Genomic DNA, 27,565 nt, shown 5'->3' with positions numbered 1-27,565 from the left:
TTGTTGCAGAGCACGGGCTCTAGGCGCGTGGGCTTCAGTAGTTGTGGTGCGTGGGCTCAGTAGTTATGGCCCATAGGCTCTAGAGAACAGGCTCAGTAGTTGTGGTGCACGGGCTTAGTTGCCCTGCGGCATGTGGGATCTTCCCGGACCAGGGCTCGAACCCATGTCCCCTGCATTGGCAGGCGGACCCCCAACTACTGCGCCACCAGGGAAGCCCCAAGGACAGTCTTTTAAACAATGATTCTGGAACAACTGGCATATATATGCAAAAATATACTTCAATCCGTACCTCATTTTTTATATATATATATATATATATATATATATATATATATATTTTTTTTTTTTTTTTTTTTTTTTTCCATGCCACATGGCTTGTGGGATTTTAGTTCCCCTACCAGGGATTGAACCCAGACCCCCTGCAGTGGAAGCATAGAGTCCTAACCACTGGACATCCAGGGAATTCCCTATATTTCAAAAATTAACTCAAAATGACCATAGACCTAAATGTGATTTCACATTTATTTCACATAAAACTATGAACTTTCTAGAAGAAAACATAGGAGAAAACCTTTGTGACCTTGGATTAGGCAAAGCACAACCCATAAAAGAGCACAGTGATAAATTTAAAATTTCTCTTTGAAAGATATTGTTTTTTTGTTGTTTTTTTTTTGTGGTACGCGGGCCTCTCACTGTTGTGGCCCCTCGCGCCGTAGAGCACAGGCTCTGGACGCGCAGGCTCAGTGGCCAAGGCTCACGGGCCCAGCTGCTCCGCGGCATGTGGGATCCTCCCAGACCGGGGCACGAACCCGTGTCCCCTGCATCGGCAGCCAGACTCCCAACCACTGCGCCACCAGGGAAGCCCAAAAAGTTAAATATACACTTGTCATATGTTTCAACCATCCCACCCCAAATATTTTCCCAAGAGAAATGAAAACATACATCCAAGCTTGTACACAAATATTCATAGGAATTTTATTTGTAATAGTCAAAGGCTGGAAACAACCCAAAAGTCCCTCAACAGGTGAGTGGATAACAAATTGTGGTACATCCATATAATGGAACATTATTCAGCAATAAAAAGGGTTAAACTGACATGACAACATGGATGAAGCTTAAAATAATTATGCTTAGTGAGAAAGCCCCCCAGAATTCATGCTTATGATTATAATCTGAAGATTATAGAACTCTAGAAAATGCACACCAGTCTGCAGGGAAAGAAAGCATGGTTGCTGGGGGGAAGGGCTGTGCCAGGAAGAGTGGGAGGAAGGGATGGGGTGATGGACATGCTCGTTATCTTGATTGTGGTGATGGTTATATGGTGTGTACATAGGTTAAAACTTACCAAATCATATGCTTTGTATGTGTGTAGTTTATCGTATGCCAATTATACCTGAATGAGCCTGTTTGTTTATTTATTAAAAACAACAAGACAACTGCACTGGAAATTGTTAAGGTCAGGGATATGTGTATTCTCTTCTCATATGTTCCATGGAAGCTATGCCAGGCCTGGGTGTGCAGAAAGTGGCCAACAACCATTTGATTACTTTCATCCCTACAAGAGTTACCAGCATAGAAATAAAACTCATTGAGCAGGGATGGTAGTTCATGTCATTTAGTTGGTGGGGATATTATTATTCACTGATGTAGCCAAAGTCACAGTGGGTGAGGGGAATTGGTGTGGTCACCCATTTCTCTGGACTGCTAGTTCAAGTTAGTTCATTTCCATCTGAAATGTTTGCAGCCCTGGATGGTTTTTTTTGTTTTTTTGTTTTTTGTTTTTTTTGCGGTACGCGGACCTCTCACTGTTGTGGCCTCTCCCGTTGCGGAGCACAGGCTCCAGACGTGCAGGCTCAGCGGCCATGGCTCACGGGCCCAGCCGCTCCGCGGCATGTGGGATCCTCCCAGACTGGGGCACGAACCCGTGTCCCCTGCATCAGCAGGCAGACTCTTAACCACCGCGCCACCAGGGAAGCCCCCTGGATGGGTTTTAAAGAGACAGAACGGATGCCACACAACCAGGGAACAAAATAAGATGAGACAAGAAGGATGATAATGGTGGTGATGAGAGTCATAGTAATAATACTATCTACCACTTGCTGGGCACTGACTATGTGCCGGGGCAGTATCTACTTCACGGCTGTTAACCCTCACCCTGCTCCTATGAGAAAGGTGGTATCATCCCATCTTGGAGAGGAGGAAGCCAAGGTGGTGAGTAGCAAGGGCTCATATAGCTAATAAATTGTAGAGTTAGAATTTGAACCCATATCTGTCTGATTCCAAAGCTCTTACCATTAAACCTCCCCATTCCCAGGCCAGCATAGATGTGTGAACACATGCATGTCCATCTATGCATACACAGGACCACACACACACACACGTTCAACACACATACACATGTGTACACACATACACAAACATTTGAATACACATGCACACTCACACCAATTGACCACCCATACATACACATATGCACAAACACATGTCCCCTGGAGACAAACAAACATGCACATAAACATCTGTGTGATGCACACAGCCAAACACGCACTGCATGTGTACCTACACGCAGACACACACTTAGGGGATCCTAAGAACGTACATTCTGTCCTTTCTGGCTTCCCATTAGTAGTGGCCAGTGCATCCCACTGCCAGCTTCTCCCAGCCCAGGCCCCAGGAATCTTCAGGAAACTGCAGTCCTGAGTCTAAAGTGAAATAACGCCCAGGCCTCTGATCTGGGAACTGCATGCAAGTCAGGGCAGTCAGATGCATCACATTTCCTCATGAAAGAAATTTCTGATGTGCTTATTAACCTTTGAAAATACCAGCTCTCAGTCCCAAAGACCTCCTGAGTCCAGATCAAACTGAAAAATAACCTTGTGACGGACCACCCGGTTCTGAGCTGATGGGAATTACTTTCAACCCAGGCCAGCATGTCCCTCAGACAAAATGTTCCACATACCAAACCTGACAGTAGCCTGCTCTGGGGAGGAGGGGAGCCAAGTGTCAGCTATTATAGATCATGTCCACAGTTGGCTGTGACATGGGATGATTGCTCTGGGCCTGCGTCACAGTGGGGGCATCCGGGATGGCAGGAAGGAGCCGGCCCAAGTGCCTCTGACATTTATGTCCCTGTGCTATAGGGCAGAGAGTCTGCCTGTCATCACAGACAGATGTAGCCCTAGCCTTGGGCAGTTATTTTCTGTTTTGAGTGTTCAGTTTGGGGTAGAATTGTAGTTCAGTAGGTGCTGTCAGAAGAAAAGAGACAGAGTGTCATGTGGAAAATTGGGGATAAGCTGATAATTCCAGGGTTGGAAGAACTGACTCATTCACCACACCATCTCGTGGTGGAGGACAGTCTCCCGCCTGCTCTCTTTTGGGCCACATTCTGGGCTCAGAAGGCAGTCTCTATTATTTTCACAAGTCTCAGTGTTTTTCCTACCCCATGAAACACAAGTGAAACAGAGCTTTTCCATCGTAACAGCTGCCAGGGACCACAGAGTTTAGCCTCGTCTCTGCTTTGAATAAATTGGGTGGCCTTGGTCAAAACCCTTAATTCCAGAGCCTCAGCTTATATATAGAAGGTGGGACTATCAGTGCCTGCCTCGTCTACTTCACCAGTCTGCCATGAGGACACACAGGGCTAATGAGAAGACTGTGCTCTGAGTGATCAGGAAGGACTGCCCTGCAGCGCTACAGACCGTCCCACTACTCAGTGGGCTGCGTGGATTCAAGTTCTAGCATCACAGCCACATGCACAGCACCCAGCAGCTACTTCAGAATTCTCACTCCTGCAGCTCCCAACACAACCCTACCTTTTCTCAGCCAATGACTTTGCTTTCCATTGCTCAGAGAAGAGAGAGGCCAAGAGGCAGGAAGGCCCTCTGATTCTCTACTCAGAACCTATCCACACTCTACCCATCTTTAACTCCCTGCCTGCTGGTTCAGAGGCCCCTTCCCATCAATGGACAGCGTCCCCACTTAGAATCTTATTTCCTGATACTTCCTTGGGGACCTCCCCTCATCACGTATCCCTTCTCGCTTTACTCTTTCTCTTGCTACTGGTCCCTTCTCGGCGCGCAACAGGGCTTTGACCAAGGAATTTGTGTCTGTAGGAACCTGTTGGGGGTTTGGACCGTGAACAGGAACAGGGCGGAAACACTCTGGGTGAGGACAAAAATGCAGCAGGTGTGGCCCTTGGGAAAGGCTTCAAAGATAAGGTTTTGAAGACTCTACGGAAGTTGCAAGGGTGTTGCTGAAAATTGCAAGGGTTCTTAGATTGTCCAGACTGTCACCCTTCTCCCTCAGTCCCTGTTCTTTCTGTCTCCATCCCTCTCCCTGACATCTATCCTCATACCCTCATCTTGAATTAAAATCCTAGTCCCTTTAGGGAAATAATGAAAAGTTCAGACTTTGTAAAATCACTGGCAGTTGAGTAATTGAAACATCACTTTTGTTTTACAAATAATAGGACTCATTCTTGCTGCACAGAGCTAGGCATCCCTCTCCCAGATTTGACCTGATGAATCCTACCAGTAGATGCAGCCAAGTTGTCTTGAAACTGTCAGTCGGAGAACCAGCTCTCTCCATTTCCCAGGGGTGAATAGAACCCCACCCAGGCCAATCAGCTTCTTTCACCAGAACTTGAATTTGATGGCAAGCATGTAAAGTCATCCCTCAGAATCCGTGGAGGATTGGTTCTGGGACTTCCTTAAATACCAAAATACAAGGATGCTCAAATCTCTTACGTAAAATGGCATAGCATTTGCTTATTGCCTACACACATTCTCACGTACACTTTAAATCATCTCTAGATTGCTTATAATACCCAATATAATGTAAATGCTATATTAATAGTTGTAAATACAATGTAAATGTTTGGTAAATATTTGCTGGCACATTCAAGTTTTGCTTTTTGGAACTTTCTGGAATTTTGTTTCTGTGAATATTTTCAATCCACAGTTTGAACCCATGGATGCAGAAGTCGTGGATGTGGGGACTTCCCCGGTGGCACAGTGGTTGAGAATCCGCCTGCCAATGCAGGGGACACGGATTCGAGCCCTGGCCCGGGAGGATCCCATGTGGTGCGGAGCAACTAAGCCCTTGCGCCACAACTACTGAGCCTGCGCTCTAAAGCCCGCGAGCCACAACTACTGAAGCCCACGCACCTAGAGCCCATGCTCCACAACAAGAGAAGCCACCCAATGAGAAGCCCACACACTGCAGCGAAGAGTAGCCCCCGCTCATCACAACTAGAGAAAAGCCCGCATGCAGCAACGAAGACCCAATGCAGCCAAAAAAAAAACACAAAACGTCGTGGATGTGTCATGTGTGGATTCAAAGGGCCAACTGTAGTTGCAACCACGTCATTCTGACAGCAGCCTCCTGGAGAGATTTCTCTTCAGTTCTTGCCTGGAGCTTGCATCCTTCAAGTCCTTCTTGAGGCTTGGCTGTTCAGCTTCCCCTTTAACTCTGTGAGATATTAAGCATCCTTCCCATCACTTCCATCTCTGTTTTACAGGAAAGATTTTAGTTGCTTGTAACCAGAGAATCTTAACTGATAAGCATATACCTCTGTAAAGCTCTCCCTCTGAAGATCTTCAGAAAGCCACTGACTTGGCTACCACATGACCTTCTTGTACCCTCTTTGGAAACACCAGGCATTAGATCCTGAAAGTACTTTATCCTCAGAGTCTGCAAGATAAGTACTATCATCATACCCATTTTTCAGGTGAGAGACTGAGGCTCTGAAAGATGTGGGCATCTGCCGAGGATTAAAGCTGGGACCAGGAAACTTGGTCATCCCATTAGTAAAATTTAGTGTAGCCCAAGAAAAGGAGGTTAACAGAAGGAAAGTGGGAGCATCTCTGGCCAAGATAGCACCTCCCTCCGTCTCTCTCTTTCTCAGACCTCCTACTCTGCCATTTCTGCTTCTGCTCCATTTTCCTGCCTTTCTCTGTAGACTGGCTTTCTTTGCTCACTCATTAGTGAGCATATTGCTGAAAAAGGCTGTTCCAAACCTAACTCTAAATAGTTACTCACTTCAAGCTTCTACCATCAACTATAGTTTCTGTGTTTCTTAGTTTGAAATATTGAGATAAAATCTGCTTGGTACCTGGACAGCTGGGGTCAGCTGAAAAATGTCCACCCTCCTGAAAAGATATTTATTTCCTAATCCCTGGAACCTGTGAATGTTATATGGAAACAGGGTCTTTGTAGAAGTGTTAAGGATTTGAAGATGGAGAAATTACCCTGGTTTATCTGGGTGGGCCCTAAAGGCAATCGTATGTATAACCTTACAGAGTGAGGCAAAGAGAGATTGGGCACAGACAGAAGAGAAGGTGATATGAAGCAGAGATTGGAGTGATGCAGCCATAAACCAAGGAATGTTTGCAGTCACAAGAATCTGGAAGAGACAGATTCTCCCCTACAGCCTCTGAAGGGAGCACAGCTCTGCTAATACTTTGACCTGAGTCCAGTACTACTGATTTTAGATTACTGGCAACCAGAACTGGGGGAGAATACATTTCTATTGTTTAAAGTAACCAAATTTGTTATGATTTGCTACAGAAGCTACAGGGAACTAATACAGCAGCCAATGGATTCACTTCTCCTGCGTTAGGTGTCCACTCATTGTCCAATCAGTTAGTTTTATCCGGGGGGATGTTAAATGAACAATCACAGAGGCCTATCCTCTGGGAAAGTAGTTGGTATATTCTCAGAGAAAGGACATAGCTGGGAGACACTTGCATGCATCCCACTACTACTCCCTGACACCTTTTATCCAATAGGTGTGAGAGGAAGTGTTGGGACACACTGGGCAGCAGTCATGCCTGAATGCATCACCAAGCCTAGGGGTCTCTCCTTCCCTGCCTGAATAGGGAATGAGTTCATAAACAGAGCTCTTACTGGGCAGTGGGTGAGGTGAGGTTAGAAGATGAGTCTATCTGTCTAGCTAATTCAAACAATCGTTTACTTAACACCCTTCTTTAGCCAGGTGTTGGGACAAGTTAGTACAGGCACCAGCCTATAGTCTGGTGGAGGGCAAAACCTGCACATCCTGGACAGCTGGGAAGAACTTAACGGGATCCTTTCATTGTTCAGTTAGTCATTTATTCAACAAATGTTTCCTGTGTACATATGTACCAGGCTAGGTGATATTATAATACAGTGTATAAAGTCATTGTCTTCATGGCATGAGAAAAATAAGCAAGCAGATAAATGAGCAAAATAATTGGGCACAAATTGAGAAAAGAGCTACTACAGAAGAGACTTAAGATTCCAAGACAGCAAACGGTGCGTGAGTTGATGGGGAATGGTGGTGGCAATCAGAGCCTGGAATCAGGTGTTATTTGGCGGGGTTGGTGGGGTGGGGCCCCGTGAGAAGTTTGAACGGAGAAGTCGAATGGGCAGTTGGATTTAAACCTGGGGCTGGGAGAAAAGGTTTGGGCAGGAAATTTGTTATTGAGAGCCATGGAAACGAAGGAAAGGTCTAGGAAAAAGAGCACATAAACACCTTCTACTTGTGAACAAGCGGTTTACAAGAAACAATCTATTGCTTCATAAGCAGAAATTTATTGTTTTATAGATAGAAATTGCGTAGCTTCCTGCAGCCTCCTCCCTCCTCCCTCTTCCACACTACATTTCCCAGAATGCCCTAAGAACCGCGCGAGACCCGGGATCGCTCTCAGACGCTTCCGGCGTAAGTGGCCCGGATAAGTATGGCGATCCTGAGAGCGTTTGTGTCCCTGTTCACCCCGCAGGCAGGTTCTCGGGTCACCTGGCGGGTCTGTTTCCGGGCCCGCACTCGGCCCCGGCCCGGTTCCCTGTTCCAGCCTCTGCCCGGGGTCTGCGGGGCGGGAACGCCATGCCGTGGGCTCGGCTCCGAGGCAGGTAAGTGACCTGCGAGGCGTCCGCTTGGGCGTTCTCCTGGGAGATCTAGAGCCTGCTTCAGGCTGGCGAGACCCACACGGGGGCCCCGGCTCTTCCTGCAGCGCGACCTTAGACCCAGTCGTCTCTCTCCTGTACCCGCGGGGTCTGTAGTCTACCGCGTTTGTTCATTAATTCCTTCACTTAAGCGTCAGTGCCTGGACTCCGCTCTTTGTAAAGCACAGAGCTACGTTTAGGGGATACGGTGGACTAGGACTGACATGGGTTTTGCCCTGAGCTAACTGGCGGCCCAGTGGGGAATGGCAGTACATTGTGACCCGGACTGTGATAGGGGTCGCAGAGAAGAGTGGCACTCAGACTAGGTTGAAAAGGCAAGGAAGGATTCCTGGAAAATATGGCCAAAGCTGAGACCTGGTTAATCGTGCCAGGGAGAAAACAAGAAGCATTCCACGCGGAGGAAACAGCATAAACAAAAGTCCAGAAATGAGACCGAACACAGGTAGTTTGGGAACCCACTTTGGAGGTAGGATTGATGAGGCTGGTTATGACTTTGAATCTGGATATCAAAGGAGAAATCAATGTTACTTCTCAAGTTTCTGGCTTGAGCAGTTGAGTGGAGAGTAGTCCCATTTACACCAAGACAGAGAAGATTAATTATAGGGCAGTTTTTTAGATGGGAATGAGAGGAGGAGAAATCGGGGAGAAAAGGCAGGAGTAGATGAGGTAAGGAGATGGGAAGGGAAGCAAAGTTAAACGTCTGTTTTGGACGCATTAAATTTGAGGTGCCTTTGAGATTCAAGTGGAGGTGTTGGGTATGCAGTTACATAGACATTGAGAAGTACTGGAGTAAAAATGTTAACCGAAGCTGGCGGAGTGGGAGGGACTGTCTGAGGGGAGAGTAGTGCTGAGCACGACTGTGTGCCAGGCACTGTAAGAGACCCTGGGTGCCAGAGACCAGTACAAAACAGGATTGTGGCCTTGGGAGAACACAGAGTCTAGTGGGGACACGGTGCAGTAAGCAGATCACCTTAACTTTTTTTCTAAATGGTGTTGAAAGCCATTGGTGAGTTTTAAGTATGGGAGTGACCTTGATTACACTGTTAAGATAAAAGTTCTTTTCCAGTTTTATTGAGATATATTTGATATACAGCAGTGTATAACTTCAAGGTGTACAACATAATTTGATTTACATATATCGTGAAATCGTTACCCCAGTAAGTTAACGTCCATCTTCTCATCCATCTTCTCATAGAGATCCAAAAACAGGAAGAAAAAGGTTTTTTTTCTCATGATGAGAATTTTTAGGATTTACTCTCAACAACTTTCATGTATACCATACAGCATTCCTAGAATTTATTTATCTTATAACTGAAAGTTTATACCTTTTGACCGCCCCGCCCCCCCAGCACCTTGCACTTCACAAAGGTCATATGGTATTTGTCTTTCTCTGCCTGACTTATCTTAGTGTAATGCCCTCAGGGTCCATCCATGTTGTCACAAATGGCAGGATTTCCTCATTTTTTGTGGCTGAAAAATATTCTGTGTGTGTGTATTATTTTACATATTAAATTTTAAACTTCTCTGACAGCCATGATTTTCTACGAGGGCGTGATCTTTGGGATGCTTTTCTTCTCACTAATAATATTCTTTCTTAGTAACTGTAAAGACAGGATGCTATCAGGAGTGCCTACTCTAACAGAACCACCTTTTACATGTTTTTAAACTACCTTTCTGGAAAAATTCAGAAGTATCTGTAACAAAATTGTATGTTATTCACTATATTTTACATATATATATTTTACATACACGTGTGTATGTATATGTGTTTATGTGTATATAAAGATGTGAGGTATATAACATCTCACTCTTGTGTACACATAAACATATACGTATGTATGTAAATATGTATGTAAATATGTATCATTTATCAGTCGGTACTTAGGTTGTTTCTATGTCTTGGCTATTGTAAATAATACTGCTATTAACATGGGGTTGCAGGTATCTCTTCAACATAGTGTTTTCATTTCCTTCAGATATATTCCCAGAAGTGGAATTGCTGGGTCATATGGTAGTTTTTTTTTTTTTTAGGAACCTCCATACTGTTTCCATAGTGGCTGTACCAGTTTACATTCTCACCAACAGTGCAGAGGGGTTCCTTTTTTCTGCACATCCACACCAGCATTTGTTATCTCTTGTCTTTTTGATGATAGCCATTCTAACAGGTATGAGATGATATCTCATTGTGGTTTTAATTTGCATTTCTTTAATGACTAGTGATGTTGAGTACTTTACATGTACCTTTCATACATCTTCTTTGGAGAAATGTCTGTTCAGCCCCTTTGCCCATTTTTTAGCTGGATTATTTGTTTTTTTGTTATTGAGTTGTATGAATTCTTTATATATTTTGGATATTAATTCCTCATCAGATATATGGTTTGCAATTTTTTTTGCGTTTCGTAGGTTCTTTCCATTTGTTGGTTGTTTCTTTTGCTGTGCAGCAGCTTTTCAGTTTGATGTAGTCCCGCTTGTTTATTTTTAATCTTGTTGCTTGTGCTTTAGGTGTCATATACAAAAAATCATTGCCAAGACGAATGTCAAGGAACTGTTTTCCTGTGTTTTCTTCTGGGAGTTTTATGGTTTCTGGTCTTACATTTAAGTCTTTAATTCACTTCGAGTTAATTTTTGTGAATGGTGTAAGCTAGGGGTCTAGTTTCATTCTTTTACATGTGAATATCCAGTTTTCCCAGCACCGTTTATTGAAGAGACTGTCTTTTCTCCTTTGAGTATTCTTGGTTTCTTTGTCAAATATTAGTTGGCTCTATATGCATGAGTTTATTTATGCACTCTCAATTCTGTTCCCTTGGTCTCTGTGTCTGTTTTTATGCCAGTACCATACTGTTTTGATTATATAGCTTGAAATCAGGAAGTGTGATGCCTCCTGCTTTGTTGTTCTTTCTTAGGATTACTTTGGCCATTCAGGGTCTTTTGTGGTTCCATACAAATTTTAGGTTTGTTTCTTCTGCCTCTGTAAAAAAATGCCATTGGACCCTCGATAGGGGTTGCATTGAATCTATAGATGATGCTGGGTAGTATGGACATTTTAACAATATTAATTCTTCTAATCCATGAACACAGGATACCTTTCCATTTATTTGTGTCGTCTTTGATTTCTTTTCAGCAGTGTTTTGTGGTTTTCAGTATAGCAATCTTTCACCTCCTTGGTTAAATTTATTACTAAATATTGTGGGTTTTTTTTTTTTTTTTTTTTTTTTTGGCGGTACGCGGGCCTCTCACTGTTGTGGCCTCTCCCGTTGCGGAGCACAGGCTCCGGACACGCAGGCTCAGCGGCCATGGCTCACGGGCCCAGCCGCTCCGCGGCATGTGGGATCTTCCTGGACCAGGGCACGAACCCGTGTCCCACTGCATCGGCAGGCTGACTCTCAACCACTGCGCCACCAGGGAAGCCATAAATATTGTATAGTTTTTGATGCTTTCTTTTTCAGATAATTTGTTGTTAGTGTACAGAAATGGTATTGGTTTTGGTATATTAATTTTGTGTCCTGCAACTTTACTGAATTTGTTGATTAGATCTAATGGTTTATTGGTGGAGTCTTTAGGATATTTTTATAGATAAAATCATGTCATCTGCAAATAGAGACAGTTTCCTTTTCAATTCTGTTGCATTTTATTTCTTTTTCTTGCCTGAGTACTCTGGCTAGAACTTCCAGTACTGTGTTGAATAGGAGTGATGAGATTGGACAGCCCTGTCTTGTTCCTGACCTTGGAGGAGAGGCTTTCAGCCTTTCACCATTGAGTAGATTGTTAGCTGTGGGTTTGTCATATATGGCCTTTATTATGTTGAGGTGTGATCCTTTTGTACTTAATTTGTTAGAAGTTTTTAATCGTGAATTTTGTCAAATGCTTTTTCTGCATCTGTCAAAGTAATCATGTTTTTTTCCTTTCATTCTATGAATATTGATTGATTGACCTGAGTATGTTGAATCGTCTTCGCAGCCCAAGAAATAAATCCCATTTGATCATGGTGAATGATCTTTTTAATGTTATGCTGAATCAATTTGCTAGTATTTTATTGAGAATGTTTGACCTGTAGTTTTTATTTATTTATTTATTTATTGTTGGGTCTTTGTTGCTGTGCGCGGGCTTTCTCTAGTTGCAGCGAGCGGGGGCTGCTTTTCGTTGTGGTGCGCGGGCTTCTCATTGTGGTGGCTTCTCTTGTTGCGGAGCCTGAGCTCTAGGCTCACGGGCTTCAGTAGTTGCAGCATGTGGGCTCGGTAGTCGCAACGCGCAGCCCCTAGAGCACAGGCTCAGTAGTCCTGGTGCATGGGCTTAGTTGCTTCGCGACTTGTGGGATCTTCCTGGACCAGGGCTCAAACCCATATCCCCTGCATTGGCAGGCGGATTCTTAACCACTGCACCACCAGGGAAGTCCTGGCCTGTAGTTTTCTGTTAGTATCCTTTATTGGCTTTGGTATCAGGTTAATGCTGGCCTCATAAAATGAGTTTGGGAGTGTTCCCTCCTCTTCGATTTTTTGGAAGAGTTTGAGAAGGATGGGCATTAATTCTTTAAATGTTTGGTAAAATTCATCTGTGAAGCCATCTGGTCCTGGGCCTTTCTTCATTGGGAGAATTTTTTATTACTGATTCAGTCTTCTTACTAGTAACTGGTCTGTTTTGATTTTCTATTTCTTCCCAATTTTGTCTCGGTAGATTGTATATTTCTAAGAATTTTTCCATTTCTTCTAGGTTGTCCAGTTTGTTGGCATATAGTTGTTCGTGCCTCTTATGATCCTTTGAAATTCTGTAGTATCAGTTGTAATGTGTTTTTCAGTTACAATTTTGTTGGTTTGGATCCTCTTTTTTCCTTGGTCTAGCTAAAGGTTTGTCAATTTTGCTTAGCTTTTCAATGAACGAACTCTTTGTTAATCTTTTCTGTTGTTTGAATTACATTTTTAAGAGATGACTGTGATTGTTCTGTGGAGAACGGTCAGAATGGAGGCAGGGGGATAGGTTAGGAGGCTAAGGCAAGAGATAGGATGGCCTTGACTAGAGTAGTGGCAGTGGGAAATGGAGGCTTAAAGACCGATTTATGAGGTGTAACAGGCAGTATGTTTTGTGTCAGTATCCTTTTTTGTAAAATGGGGATAATCGTAGTATTTGTGGGGTTGTTAGGAGGATTAAACGTGCCAAGTATGTAAAGTAGTTAGTACCGGCACATAGTAAATATCTAACAAGTGTCAGCTGCTAACATTACTCCTGCTGTTGGCTAGATGTGGAGGGTAAAGGAGAAATCAAGAATGACTGTAGGCTTCTGGCCCACGTGACCTGTTGGATGGTGCTAAGGATAATAGGAAAAGCAGGTTTGTGACAGGAGAGAAATTATGGGTTCTGCTTTGGCAGCATTGAACTGCATGTGAGATATCCATTGGGTGGTTGGATGGAAGATGATCTTGGCTGGAGATTCAGATTGTAGAGTCTCCAGCATATAGAAGTAATTATAGGAGGTTAGGAGATCATCCATCAAGACTGTGAGAAGGGAGGAAAGAAGAGTGTAGTTCAGAATCCTGAGGGACACCAGGACGCCAGCATTTATAGGACTAGCAGAGGAAGAGGTGGTTGGGAAGGAATGGCTTTTTTTTTTTAATGGAAATGGAGGTTGGGCAAAGGGATAGGCAAGCTGCATAAGGCAGAGCTGAGATCTGAGTCTCCTCCTCTTCCGTCCAGCTTTCTTCCATGATGCCACATGACCTCTTCAGTGTCATGTCCAGTGACCCGGGCCTCTTTTTCCTAGCTGGATCCCCTCAGCCTAGAATTTCCTTCCCTTTTTCTCTGCTCTATTCAGGCACCTGGGAAGCCTTCTTTGACCCTACCATGCCCTTCTCTGCTCCCAGGCTATGTTTAGTTTCTGCCTCTGTAATCACACAACCCCCTGTACCTTCCTTGTATGTAGCACTTGCTCTAAGGAATGTAATGGAAGAGTGGAATTGATCTAGGCTCTGGCATCAGATAAACTGCAGTTTAAATCCTGGCTCTATCATTTAATAGCTAGTTGTCTTTAGGAAGATTCCAATATCCGATATCCTCATCTACAAAACTGGGATATCAGTATTTTGTGGGTTGTTGTAAGCATTCCTGAAAATGTATGTAATGAGTGGCATATAGGAGACAACTCTGTAGATGGTAGTAACCATGATTGTTGTTAATGTTGCATTAGCTACTTTTTTCATGTTGCTTTCTTCACTAGACTTTCAGTGCCTTTTTGACAGAAACTGTATCTTTATCATAGTGAATGCTCAGTAATTTTAAATGAACGAATGAAGGAATCTTGGAGGTATTAGTATTATGCATACTGAGGTAGACCTTGTGTTAATAATTTTTATTGTTGACTTTTCCATTTAGAGGTCTTATTGGTTTGTCATTTTTGACATCTTATTTACTAAAAATTCATTTTAACAGAATCTGGTAGCTCAAAGATCAAGAAACCTACCTTTATGGATGAGGAAGTCCAAAGCATACTCATCAAGATGACAGGCTTAGATCTGAAGAAGATTTTTAAGCCAGCTATACAAGAAGCGAAGCCACCAACGTATAAGCTAATGACCCAGGCACAGTTGGAAGAGGTATGTGAATGTAAGAATATTGGTATAATACCTTCCTTTAAAGGATTAAACAAGATTTCCAGGACCCCTTCAGACGCTGGTAGCTGCTCTTCCACAGGTGCTAGTGAGGGGGAGTTGCAGGCACAGAAGTGAGAAAAGAAATGTGAGCAGGCAGGCAGAGAGGAGCAGGGGGTATGGCCAAAATTAGGCAGACTGGGCGTGTGGTCCAGGCCTGGCTGTCCGGCAGAGCTGCCTCTGCTCCAGAACCAGCTTGATCAGCCTCCCTTTGTGCTGCCTGTTCCAGCTTCCTTCCTAGAGGAGCATTTGTTGTGAGTACTTTGAGGCTGAGGCTTTGGTGAGATTATGAGATCCTTCTGGACAGCGTCCAGCTCCAGGCAAGGGTCCTCCTGGAGTCGTGAGTATTGAGTGCTTTGTGGAAAATGCTTTGATGTATGAATATGTGAAGAGCAATAGCTCTTCTTTCTAATTCAAAAATAATTAAGAGTTATAGCAAAAAATTCAAATACCCAATAGCATATCACACGAAGGGCCCCTTTCACCTCTCAGAGGTAACCACCGTTAACAGTATGGCATGGAGCAGTGTGCTCAGTGGTTAAGGGCAGGGGCTCTGGAGTTAAGTTGCCTGGGTTCAAATCCTAGTGCTGCAGCTTCTTAGCAATTTACTTAACATTTGTGTGCCTCTATTTTCTGTCTCATAAAATGACATAACAGTAGCACTTAGCTCATAAGGTAGTTGTGGGCATTAAATGAGCCAAATTTAATACAAAATATTTAAACACATAGTAAGCACCCAATAAGTGAAATCCTTTGTCCTATTTCAGGCAGCTTTTGTGGCCTGGCTCTGTCTTAGAGCATCCCTTTGCTGTTTTGAGAGTGGTTAAGCCTGTAGCTAGTGCTCTCAGCCACACCACAGAGGCAAAGACCAGGGCCCAGGAGCCCACTTATTCATGGCTACAGCCTCTTCTCTTTGAAGTCTTTAGCATTTTTCATTAGTGTCTGCTTTTGTCAGGTGATCCTTTTGGTCTGTAACCTTGCGGCTTTCCCAAGAAATATTTTATTTCATTAGGCTACAAGACAGGCAGTCGAGGCGGCTAAAGTCCGATTAAAAATGCCACCAGTTCTGGAAGAGCGAGCGCCAATAAATGACGTGTTAGCTGAAGATAAGATTTTGGAAGGAACAGAAACAGCCAAATATGTGTTTACTGATATATCATATAGCATACCACACCGGGTAAGTGTATGTCTAATTGCAAAATGATTTTTATTTGAAATACTGTGTAGAGATGGGCCTGAGGGACGAGGGTCAACATCGTGTGACCCAGCTGTCTCTGAATCTTCCAAACCAGAATTTCTGCGACTGAGTGAGACCTGGCAGATACAGCATAAAGAAGAAAAATGCAAACCAGTACCACATCATCATGTCACCATTTCCTTACAGATTATGGACACAGTATTTCCAGATTGACTGCAGAAAAAGAGACAGGTGTGCTGAGACAGAACAAGACAGAAACCTACCCTCAAACCACAAATAGGAAAGTATCTTCAAGGCAATATAGGAGAAGGGAGATTCTGCTCAAGTTAGACTGATTTCCGTAGCTGAAGCTTTTTAAGATGGAAATTCTTGCTGATGCCAAAAAAACTCAGACTTCCTGAAGGATTTTCACTGTTCAGAATTTGCAGTAAAAATGGCAGGTTTCCCCAGATAATTTTCAGGCACCACTTCATCTGTTGTAGTTTTTATTGTCTAGCTCCTCTTCCTCTGATTGCCAGTTCCAAAAGAACACTCTGGCACTTACAAAATATATTAGTTGTTGTTTGAGCCTTTTCAAGTAAAGAGTAAAAGAGTAATTTACAGTTCAGCCCACAAAATGCAGTAGAATATTGCATAGTGATAGGGCTGGGAAAAGGGCCACCCTGTACTAATCTTTCTATCATATGTGATTTTGGTTGGAAGACATGATTTGAGCAATGTCCATGTCTGTACATCAATCACCTGTATATCTGACATAATGAACAGGGATCAGAATTTTCATTTTTAATTATAGAGTTTTTGCTTTTATATATGTTTGCAGTGCTGTGCAGGCTGGTTGTGGGAGCATTCTATAACCTGAGAGGGAGAAAGGAACTTGGAATTCAAATTACCAAAATCCTTTTGAGGAACAACTGTGGTACTTTGCCATCTGCTATTTTTTTTCTATTTGCAGTGCTTGATGAAAGTTTTAATTATATTATCCTCAGAACACATTCAGAGACTCTTAACATTTCTGAAGAGTTGAGTGTCAGTACCATCTGGTTAATTTAAACATTAATCAGATGGGTCTCATTTATCTGCTATGTGCAAGGCTCTGTGTAAGTCACTCTGGGTGTTGCAAAGAATTGTAATCCACAGTTCCTGACCTCTTCCAGTTCTGTAACAATATTAACAATATCTGAGAGGTGTTAAGAATCCTGCACGTGATAAATTGCCAGTTGGGTGGTACACACAGTGGGTGGAATTCAGTGGAGGAAGCAGTCCTGTGGCCTGGGATTTGGCAGGCGGACCAGCCAGTCTGACACTTTTGTCTCCAGTATGAGGCATCGCAGAGGTGTGGGATTAAGACTCCCCACCTTTGGGTTTGTTCCTTCAATCCCTGGGACTTTAAACATAAATCATAAAGTAGTAAAGTCTGTCTGTGTGAGACTTTAGGATGGGGAAATGAAATAATTCAGAAAGGTTTTATAGCACTTCTTTCTTTTGAAATGGATTTAGATGAATCTCAGGTCACCTTTTTTTAGTTGAACCGTTTTATGTATTGAACCCACTTGAAGGCTATAGATCACATTTAGTACATACTTTGATTTAGGTTTCTGCTTGTCAGAGGCACGGCAGTGATTAGTGAAGGGAGTATCAAATCTCGCCAGGTCTTTGAGGCTTACAGTTATCGTTGAAATCATACAGATGATTGCATCTTATGTTTCCCGGTTGCATTTTATATTGTTGATTGCAGGTTATTCTTATAATCGTGCTTAGTGGGACACTGGAACTAAAAATTAAGTCCTCACGGCCTCATCCTTGACTACGTTTTCTATTTCAGGAGCGTTTTATTGTCGTCAGAGAACCAAGTGGCACACTACGCAAAGCCACTTGGGAAGAAAGGGACCGGATGATTCAAGTTTATTTCCCAAAAGAAGGTCGTAGAGTTTTAACACCAGTAATTTTTAAGGAAGAAAATCTTCAGGTAAGGTGATTTTGGTTTCATAGAGGTAGCGCTGATGGTTTCTTCGTTGAACAGTTGGCTCTGGTGCTGCTGGGCCTTTTGCTTTGATAAACAGACATTTCTAATGATAAGGAGGGTTATTTATCTTGTAATTGGCTTAGGTAGGATTTGAATCCAGGTGTGACAGTTACGAAGCCTGTGTTGTTTCTGCATCCCTCTTGCTGGGCACAGATGTGGCCTGTGTGTGGATGGGCAGGTCCGGCATGGCGTCAGGACAGGTGTTGCACTCTCATGTTCTTCTCATCTAATTCTGTGTGTTGGTTTAGACCATGTACAGCCAGGACCGGCATGCTGATGTCCTCAATCTCTGCGTTGCCCAGTTTGAGCCAGATTCTGCTGAATATATCAAAGTGAGTATATTCTACAGTTTCTAAAGTATGGGCTTAAGTGTGATTACGAGTATGATTTTTTAATCCAGCACAATGAGTTAGGTTATAAGCTTTGATACAGGGGAAAAGAAGGGAAATGCCTGAACACCTATCAAGTGCCTGATGTACACCAGATAGGTATTTTCATTCTCACAACCCTTGACTGAAGGATGAGAGAATTTAAGAGAGTTAAGTAACTTGTTGAAAGTTGCACAGCTAGTCAGTGGTAGAGGTAAGACCCAAACTTGACGGCAAAGACTATTCTTTTTTCAGTTAATCACACAAGAAAACAGTTGTTCACGGAAATTTGCCAGAATGCAGTGTATGTATCTTACAGTTCAGTTTAATAAATAATCATATAGTACCTTCCATGTATAAGGTATTGTTGTGGAGGTGTAGGTTATGGCATGAACTAGGATAGGGAGCCCTGTCAGAGTCCACAAATGATTGTGGGGAAGAGTGCTAGTTAAGTATACAGATAATTAGCACTGTAGGTCTAAGATGTTAGGTGCTAAGAGAAGGTTACAACGTGCTCTCAGGCGTCATAGGGTTCTTGAAGAGGGTTCTAGAAGGGCAGGGAACATTATGGCTGGTGGAGTTGGGTGAGGAGAGGTGTTTCAGGTAGAGGGGAAAGTATGAACAACAGGCAGGAAACAAAGTATACTTGAGAAATGGCCAGTCATCTGGTTTGCTTGTACATGCAGTGTACATGTAGGGGAGTGGTTCAAGATTAAGCTAGAAAGGTAGATGGGGCCATATCACAGGTGACCTCAGATGCTAGGCTGATGAATCTGGACTTCAGTCAGCAGCCTTTTGAACACAAGAATGCCCTCATCAAAGTCCTCATTTAGGAAGATCACTCTAGAAGAACTGAAGGAACATTCGTTAGTAAGTTAGTGTGGGGTAGCTGATTGGATAGGGAAAAAAGGGAGTGGTGGCCCATTATTTCCAGTGGTCCATATATATATATATATATATATGTAATAGGAGCTTAATAAATAGTGCGTGGCTGGGCTTCCCTGGTGGCGCAGTTGTTGAGAGTCCGCCTGCAAATGTGGGGGACACGGGTTTGTGCCCTGGTCTGGGAGGATCCCGCATGCCGTGGAGCGGCTGGGCCCGTGGGCCATGGCTGCTGAGCCTGCACATCTGGAGCCTGTGCTCTGCAAGGGAAGAGGCCGCAACAGTGAAAGACCCGCGTACCGCAAAAAAAAAAAAAAAAAGTGTGTGGCTGCTGAAGAGTAATTGATCTGGCTATAAATGTTTGGCAGACTTGTTCCAGGCCCTATATACTTTGACAGTAGAGGCTGGTCTAAATCATATCTGCTGGTTAGTGATAGTGGAGGCCGGTATAAGTAGACCTCGTTTACTGATACCTTCTTGGGCAGCTCACATGCTAGTAGATGTATACCCAGTAATGCTGCTCACTTCTATTTATTTTCATATCTCTGAAAAGTTGCATTTTGTGTGGACAGATTCATCATCAGACCTACGAAGATATAGATAAATATGGAAAGTATGACGTTTTACGTTCAACAAGACACTTCGGTGGAATGGCTTGGTATTTTGTAAATAAGAAAAAGATTGATGGTTTACTGATTGACCAGATTCAGAGAGATTTGTAAGTATGATCTTAGTAAGTAAAGAAATTCTTATTATCATTAAACTTGTATTTAATCTATGTTATTTTTCCAGTGATAACAATGTACTGTCCAGTGATAGATTTCACTTACCTCAGTTTGTTTATGGGTTTGTTTTTCCAGTATAATCCAGTTTTCTCAGTCTTTGCTTCTGTGTTGTGTAAACGGGGCTGGATTCTTTGAAAGAGTAAATGGCTTTGGATCTGTACTGTATACCCTGGATATTGACTTATCCCTGGCCTTACTGGTGCTCCTGGATACCAGTGAACTTTCCATATACTTAAAGGGGATTAAATAGGAAATGTAAAGAAGTAGACGTAAGCTCTGATGGGTGCTTTTCAGTAAAAGTCATTTAATTTATGAAAATACTCTTGCTTTTGATCCTCCTTGTTTTTGCAAGATTTTTAAGGCATTAAAAAGGTTACAGGTTTTTTTCAAAGTTGTGTGAAACAAAGAATGTCTGTTGTATTTTAGCATTCAACTGGTGTGCACCCAGCCTTCTAGCTGAAATAATACTTTACAACTTGTGATGAACTGAGGAGATTATTTTCGAGTATCTTTCCATTGGTTGAGTTAGAGAAAGGCCAAAATAACAAGGAAAAGAAACCAACACGGCTGTAGTAAGAAAGTCACCAGAGAGCTTAGTGATTATTGCCATCTTGAATGTAAGGAGTTTTGACTCAGACTATCCTCCGTGTAATCTGAATCGTTCACACAAAGGTAAGGCATTTGGAACTAGAAGGTTCCATATTGTCTAAGAATTACAGCCCATGTGGAAACAGTGTCATTTCTCATAGAAACATCATTCCTAATGGTAAGTGATTTCCAGGCTAGCCCTCTTCTCCAGCATATGTAGTGTAATCCAATTCAGAGGGCAGAAATATACCTTCATCCCACATAAGCAAGAGGCTGCTGCTGGTCATGAGGATGCTCAAAAATGACTTGCCTTTAGGTGCATTAGCAGTGACATCTCCTGTGAATGAATTTTCTTATAAAGCTTCTCAAATGTAAATATTCTGAAATTATTTTATTATAAAAAGAATTTAACTTCTTTTTATTTTTTGCGCTACGCGGGCCTCTCACTGTTGTGGCCTCTCCCGTTGCGGAGCACAGGCTCTGGAGGCGCAGGCTCAGGGGCCACGGCTCACGGGCCCAGCCGCTCCGCGGCATGTGGGATCTTCCCGGACCGGGGCACGAACCCGCGTCCTCTGCATCGGCAGGTGGACTCTTAACCACTGCGCCACCAGGGAAGCCCGAATTTAACATTTTTTATAAGAAATTAGAGCAACAGAGAAATGTACTTCTGGACTTCCCTGGTGGCGCAGTGGTTAAGAATCCACCTGCCAATTCAGGGGACACGGGTTCTATCCCTGGTCCAGGAAGATCCCACATGCCGAGGAGCAACTAAGCCCATGCATCACAAGCCTGCGCTCTAGAGCCTGCGAGCCACAACAACTGCGCCCACTTGCCTAGAGCCCGAGCTCTGCAACGAGAAGCCACCGCAGTAAGCCTGCGCACCGCTGTGAAGAGTAGACCCTATTCACCACAACTGGAGAAAGCACATGCACAGCAATGGAGACCCAACACAGCCAAAAAGGAATAAATTAAAAAAAAAAAAATGTATTTCTTTGAAAATTAAGGTTCTTTATTGAGGAGTACTAATAAGCGATATTATAGTAATAATACTCATCACACGTACGCTTTACCTCTGAAGCAGTTAATTTGCATACTGGGAGGGAATTTTGAGTTCCCTGAATTTCCTGATCTGCTTAAGTAAAACTTCCTGTGGGAATGCTGAACAGGACAGTTTGCTGCAAATCCCAGGCTAAACAGTAGAGGGTGCATGTCCTCAGTGAACGGAGCCCAGGCCAGAATTGAGATTCTGCACATTTATTTCAAACTGAAGTTCCACTGTTGGTTTTGAATTGAGATGCCTTTAAAATCTTTGCATGTAAATTTATTTTTTTTTTAATTTCAAATATGGGCTGGGTGTGAAGCTAAATTATTCTGTGAGACACAGGCATTGTACCGTAGCATGAACGTAAAGAAGCCCTAAGCATGACTAAGATATAGAAACCCATTTAAGCTCTTGATGGGTTCACATGGTTATGCTCTAAAGAGAATTACTGTTATCTTTTGTTGTCACGTCTACTGGACTATTAGATTACAACAAACACAACAGATTTATACTGAACGTTTAAAAAATATTTTTCCTCTGGAAAGTTTTACTTTCTCACTTCTGGCTTCTCAGTTCTACCAAGACATGGCCTTTAGGGTGGATGGGCCTTGGAATGAGCCCAGAGCATCTCTCAAAGGTCACCATGTCTTGAGAAATTCTTTATCCCACTCTAGAAGGGTTTTTATTTTTCTTTTAACATCTTTATTGGAGTATAATTGCTTTACAATGTTGTGTTAGTTTCTGCTCTATAACAAAGTGAATCAGCTATATGGATACATATATCCCTATATCCCCTTCCTCTGGCATCACCCTCCCATCCTCCTTATCCCACCCCTCTAAGGTGGTCGCAAAGCACCGAGCTGATCTCCGTGCTATGCGGCTGCTTCCCACTAGCTATCTATTTCACATTTGGTAGTGTATATATGTCAGTGCCACTCTCTCACTTTGTCCCAGCTTACCCTTCCCCCTCCCCGTGTCCTCAAGACCATTCTCCACGTGTGTGTCTTTATTCCTGTCCTGCCCCTAGGTTCTACAGAACCAATTTTTTTTTTTTTTAGATTCCATATATATGTGTTAGCATACAGTATTTGTTTTTCTCTTTCTGACTTCACTCTGTATGACTGACTCTAGGTCCATCCACCTTACTACAAATAACTCAATTTCTTTTTATGGCTGAGTAATATTCCATTGTATATATGTGCCACATCTTCTTTATCCATTCGTCTGTCAGCGGACACTTAGGTTGCTTCCATGTCCTGGGTATTGTAAATAGAGCTGCAAAGAACATTGTGGTATATGTCTCTTTTTGAATGATGGTTTTCTCAGGGTATATGCCCAGTAGTGGGATTGCTGGGTTGTATGGTAGTTATACTTTTAGTTTTTTAAGGCACCTCCATACTGTTCTCCATAGTGGCTGTATCAGTTTACCTTCCCACCAACAGTGCAAGAGTGTTCCCTTTTCTCCACACCCTCTCCTGCATTTATTGTTTCTAGATTTTTTGATGATGGCCATTCTGACCGGTGTGAGGTGATAGCTCATTGTAGCTTTAATTTGCATTTCTCTAATGATTAGCGATGTTGAGCATCTTTTCATGTGCTTTTTGGCCATATTTATTTCTTCTTTGGAGAAATGACTACTTAGGTCTTCTGCCCATTTCTGGATTGGGTTGTTTGTTTTTTTGATATTGAGTTGCATGAGCTTCTTGTATATTTTGGAGGTTAATCCTTTGTCAGTTGCTTCGTTAGCAAATATTTTCTCCCATTCTGTGAGTTGTTTTTTCATCTTGTTTATCGTCTCCTTTGCTGTGCAAAAGCTTTTACGTTTAATTAGGTCCCATTCATTTTTGTTTTAATTTCCATTTCTCTAGGAGGTGGGTCAAAAAAGATGTTGCTTTTATTTATGTCACAGTGTTCTGCCTATGTTTTCCTCTAAGAGTTTTATAGTGTCTGGACTTACATTTAGGTCTTTAATCCATTTTGAGTTTATTTTTGCATAGGTGTTAGGGAGTGTTCTAATTTCATTCTTTTACACGTAGCTGTCCAGTTTTCCCAGCACCACTTATTGAAGAGGCTGGCTTTTCTCCATTGTATATTCTTGCCTCCTTTATCAAAGATAAGGTGACCATATGTGCGTGGGTTTATCTCTGGGCTTTCTATCCTGTTCCATTGATTTATATTTCTGTTTTTGTGCCAGTGCCATACTGTCTTGATTACTGTAGCTTTGTAGTATAAAGTCCGGGAGCCTGACTCCTCCAGCTCCATTTTTCTTTCTCAAGATTGCTTTGGCTATTTGGGGTCTTTTGTGTTTCCATACAAATTGTGAAACTTTTTGTTCTAGTTCTGTGAAAAATGCCAGTGGTAGTTTGCATTGAATCTGTAGATTGCTTTGGGTAGTAGAGTCATTTTCACAATGTTGATTCTTCCAATCCAAGAACATGGTATATCTCTCCATCTGTTTGTGTCTTTAATTTCTTTCATCAGTGTCTTACAGTTTTCTGCATACAGGTCTTTTGTCTCCTTAGGTAGGTTTCTATTTTATTCTTTCTGTTGCAGTGGTAAATGGGAGTGTTTCCTTAATTTCTCTTTCAGATTTTTCATCTTTAGCATGTAGGAATTCAAGAGATTTCTGCATTTTGTATCCTGCTACTCTACCAAATTCCTTGATTAGCTCTAGAAGTTTTCTGGTAGCATCTTTAGAATTCTCTATGTATAGTATCATGTCATCTGCAGACAGTGACAGTTTTACTTTTCTGATTTGGATTCCTTTTATTTCTTTTTCTTCTCTGATTGCTGTGGCTAAAACTTCCAACCTATGTTGAATAATAGTGGTGAGAGTGGGCAACCTTGTCTTCTTCCTGATCTTAGCAGAAATGGTTTCAGTTTCTTACCACTGAGAACGATGTTGGCTGTGGGTTTGTCATATATGGCCTTTATTATGTTGAGGAAAGTTCCCTCTATGCCTACTTTCTTGCAGGTTTTTATCATAAATGGGTTTAAATTTTGTCAAAAGCTTTTTCTGCATCTATTGAGATGATCATATGGTTTGTATTCTTCAACTTGTTAATATGGTGTATCACATTGATTGACTTGCCTATATTGAAGAATCCTTGCATTCCTGGGATAAACCCCACTTGATCATGGTGTATGATCCGTTTAATGTGCTGTTGGATTCTGTTTGCTAGTATTTTGTTGAGGATTTTTGCATCTATGTTCATCAGTGATATTGGCCTGTAGTTTTCTTTCTTTGTGACATCTTTGTCTGGTTTTGGTATCAGGGTGATGGTGGCCTCTTAGAATGAGTTTGTGAGTGTTCCTCCCTCTGCTATATTTTGGAAGAGTTTGAGAAGGATAGGTGTTAGCTCTTCTCTAAATGTTTGATAGAATTTGCCTGTGAAGCCATTAGAAGGGTTTTTTTTATGTACCCTCTCAGCTTTGAGGTGGCAAATGGTAGGAAGGTATTGACTATGTGAGAGCACAGAGATTATTTAGTTTGGGAAAGGCTAGGTAAGTTTTAAGGTTGAAAATTGTTTATAGGTTTCACAAAAGGTAAGTACAAACTGTAAGAATTGAGCTTTTTTGTTATGGCTTCATCATAGATAGTTGTGTGACACTAGATAGGTTGCTGAGGTAGAACCTGACTTTCCTTTTGTTTGGTATGCATAATTGCACATTTGCTTCCCTAGGATGCTGATTTTTAACTGATGGGTTCCTGGGAATACAGGAGGCCTGGGAGTCTTGCCTTGGACTCGTAAAATGCTTCATACAGAGGCATCTGTCTCAATGAAAATTTGTTAGCAGATGTCACTGCAGTGGTGGCACTGAGCAATCCCCATGACCACCAGCCTCCAGCTTATGTAGGATGAAGGTACAGTCACACCCCCCCTGAGTTGGATTATGTTATCTGCTGATGATGTGGGCTGGCTTGGAAATCATCTACCATTAGAATGCTGTCTCTACAAGAAATGATGTTCTGCTTCCAAAAAGGATACAGCCACATTTAGAATATATTCACTGTCAGAAATTGGGCCCTGCCTGTATTGACTCCTGCCCTACCTATCTCAGAGTTGAAATGAAGCCTAAATTAGACAGTATTCCTGAAAGTGCCTTTGAAAATATGAAACTGAAGGCCATAAAAAATTTTTTCTGGCCCAAGGGAAGTTTGAAATGTAATTTAAAGTTTGGCAGATTTATAGGACTGTGAAGCAAAAGAAGAAAACAGTACAAACAAAAATTAAAAAAGAAGAAAACAATAAGCCTTTTTAACAGTAAACCCTTTCCCTCTAGAGTCGATGATGCCACCAGCTTGGTCCAGCTCTATCACATCCTCCATCCAGATGGCCAGTCAGCTCAAGAGGCCAAAAAGCAGGCGGCTGAGGGATTACATTTAGTTAAGGTAAAGGGACTTTTTTTCACATTAGCTACTGTGTGGTGACTGAGTTGGAAAGAATTTTTAAGTGGGTCATATTTAATGGTAACTAAATAGATTTGTGGCCTTGAACCAGAGTGATCAGAGCTACCATATTTCTTTAGCCTGGACAGTAGAAACAGAGCTGCTGCTGGAGTCCAAGAAGTTCACACAGTGGGGCAGTAGCCCCCTTGTTTTTTGCAGTACTGGCAACTAAGTGGTCAGGTCACCAGCAGGGCGTGGTGGAGGACTGCTGGGTAGTACACGTCCCCAGTGCAGCTTCCTGTCCTCCACTTCGGTCACATTCCTGTTCAGGTGTCCAGAAGCTGGGAGGGTAGTGCTTGTATAATACCAAGCCTTAGTTGTGCTATCATTTTGGAATTGCATACCTCTCAAAACTATGGGCTAACATAGATGTCTCTGTAAATGTTGAGAGACGATTTTTTTCAGGAAGGGAAGGGGAGACCATTGTATAATTTTCATCTCTAGATTCTAATGCTCAGGTTAGACATGTATTTGTGGATCTGGCTTCTATCCCAATATTACTTCATGCATACTTCAAAGCAGTTACAAAGCTTACTAAGGATAAAAACAACCAGTGATGATGACATCATCGGTGGGGTAGAAAAAAACCCATTCTTTAAAGTGAAAAATCAGTTTGCTAACTCTTATCCTCCAGATTTCTCTTGAACCTAATGGTTTTTATTTTGATCCAGCAATGTCAGGTTTCTTAATTTTTTTCTGAAAGATGGCATCCATATTTGGATACCTCTGGTGTTTAGAATTAGTGTTGCTTTAAATGTGATACTGTTTTCTGTTCATGTAGTATGCTTATTGTTTGGTAATCAGAAAAATACTGGAAATGTGGAAGGCTTTTTAAACTGAGACTTTCCTTTGCTGCTACAGAAATGTTAGTGATGTCTCAAAACTAAAAACTATCAATAGTATATGCTCTATTATTTTCAAACTTTTTTTTTTTAAACAGGTCTTTGCAGAAACAGAAGCACAGAAGGGAGCATATATAGAATTAACACTGCAAGCTTATCAAGATGCATTCATTAGCAATTCTGCAGCTTCCTAAAAATACTTTTTAAATAAATTTCATTTTACTAAATACTGGCTAGTTTTCTCTGTTAATACTGAGCGGTTTAAAAATGTCAAAATTGGGAGTTCCCTCCCTATAAAATTACTTCTTTTGTTTTTTAAGTTCCAAGTAGTGCCTCTATCAGAAATACAAAGAAAAACTTGTTACTCTGCTCACTTTCCTAGGCTACAAGGGGATAACTGAGAAGTACATCTTAGTGCCTGGTTATGAATTTTTCTAATCATGTCAGATGAGTAGTGTAACAAGAAAGGAAAAAAAAAGTACTATGCCTCTCTGTGTTACCAAATGGGCCAGTCAGTCGGTAATTTAACTAGAGCCCAGCTTAATGAGGTCAGAGGAGCTGGAGTTTCAGACCCTGATTCCAGAAACGGGTACCTACCAGACAAAGTCAGGGCAAGGCATAAGAAAGCTACATAGAGAGGAATAATGCCATGAGGTCAAGGAAAATGGTTTAGCACGGATATTCAGTTCTAAGAAAAATGTGATTGATGGTATTTGAAAATACTTATTCAAAGAAAAGAGAATGCGGGCTGATCCCTAGGTGAGGTGTAGTTTTGGCTCAGCCTTCTAAAACTAGAATCCTATTTTCA

The 27,565-nt window shown here is 42.2% G+C and overlaps 1 protein-coding gene across 3 annotated transcripts; it reads left to right on the top strand.

Annotated features, from left to right (window-relative positions):
- Positions 1 to 7,697: 7,697 nt before the first annotated feature.
- Positions 7,698 to 26,984, top strand: MRPS22 (mitochondrial ribosomal protein S22). Of its 3 annotated transcripts, none has more exons than XM_019934256.3 (8): positions 7,698 to 7,890; positions 14,362 to 14,525; positions 15,592 to 15,756; positions 17,600 to 17,743; positions 18,049 to 18,132; positions 19,623 to 19,768; positions 25,750 to 25,858; positions 26,856 to 26,984. In XM_019934256.3, exons 1-8 carry the CDS (start codon positions 7,719 to 7,721, stop codon positions 26,949 to 26,951), a joined length of 1,080 nt encoding a protein of 359 aa, XP_019789815.1. In that variant the 5' UTR covers positions 7,698 to 7,718; the 3' UTR covers positions 26,952 to 26,984. The 3 variants fall into 3 exon arrangements, with proteins under 3 accessions (XP_019789815.1, XP_033711244.1, XP_073659872.1); XM_073803771.1 differs by lacking the exon at positions 7,698 to 7,890 and adding an exon at positions 8,356 to 8,386; XM_033855353.2 differs by lacking the exon at positions 26,856 to 26,984 and having other exon boundaries at positions 19,623 to 19,783.
- The last annotated feature ends 581 nt before the right edge of the window (positions 26,985 to 27,565 follow it).

The sequence above is a fragment of the Tursiops truncatus genome, chromosome 4 (genome assembly GCF_011762595.2).
Source record: "Tursiops truncatus isolate mTurTru1 chromosome 4, mTurTru1.mat.Y, whole genome shotgun sequence".
In the NCBI taxonomy this organism is placed as follows: Eukaryota; Metazoa; Chordata; class Mammalia; order Artiodactyla; family Delphinidae; genus Tursiops; species Tursiops truncatus.
This window is presented reverse-complemented; position numbering and strand designations above follow the sequence as displayed.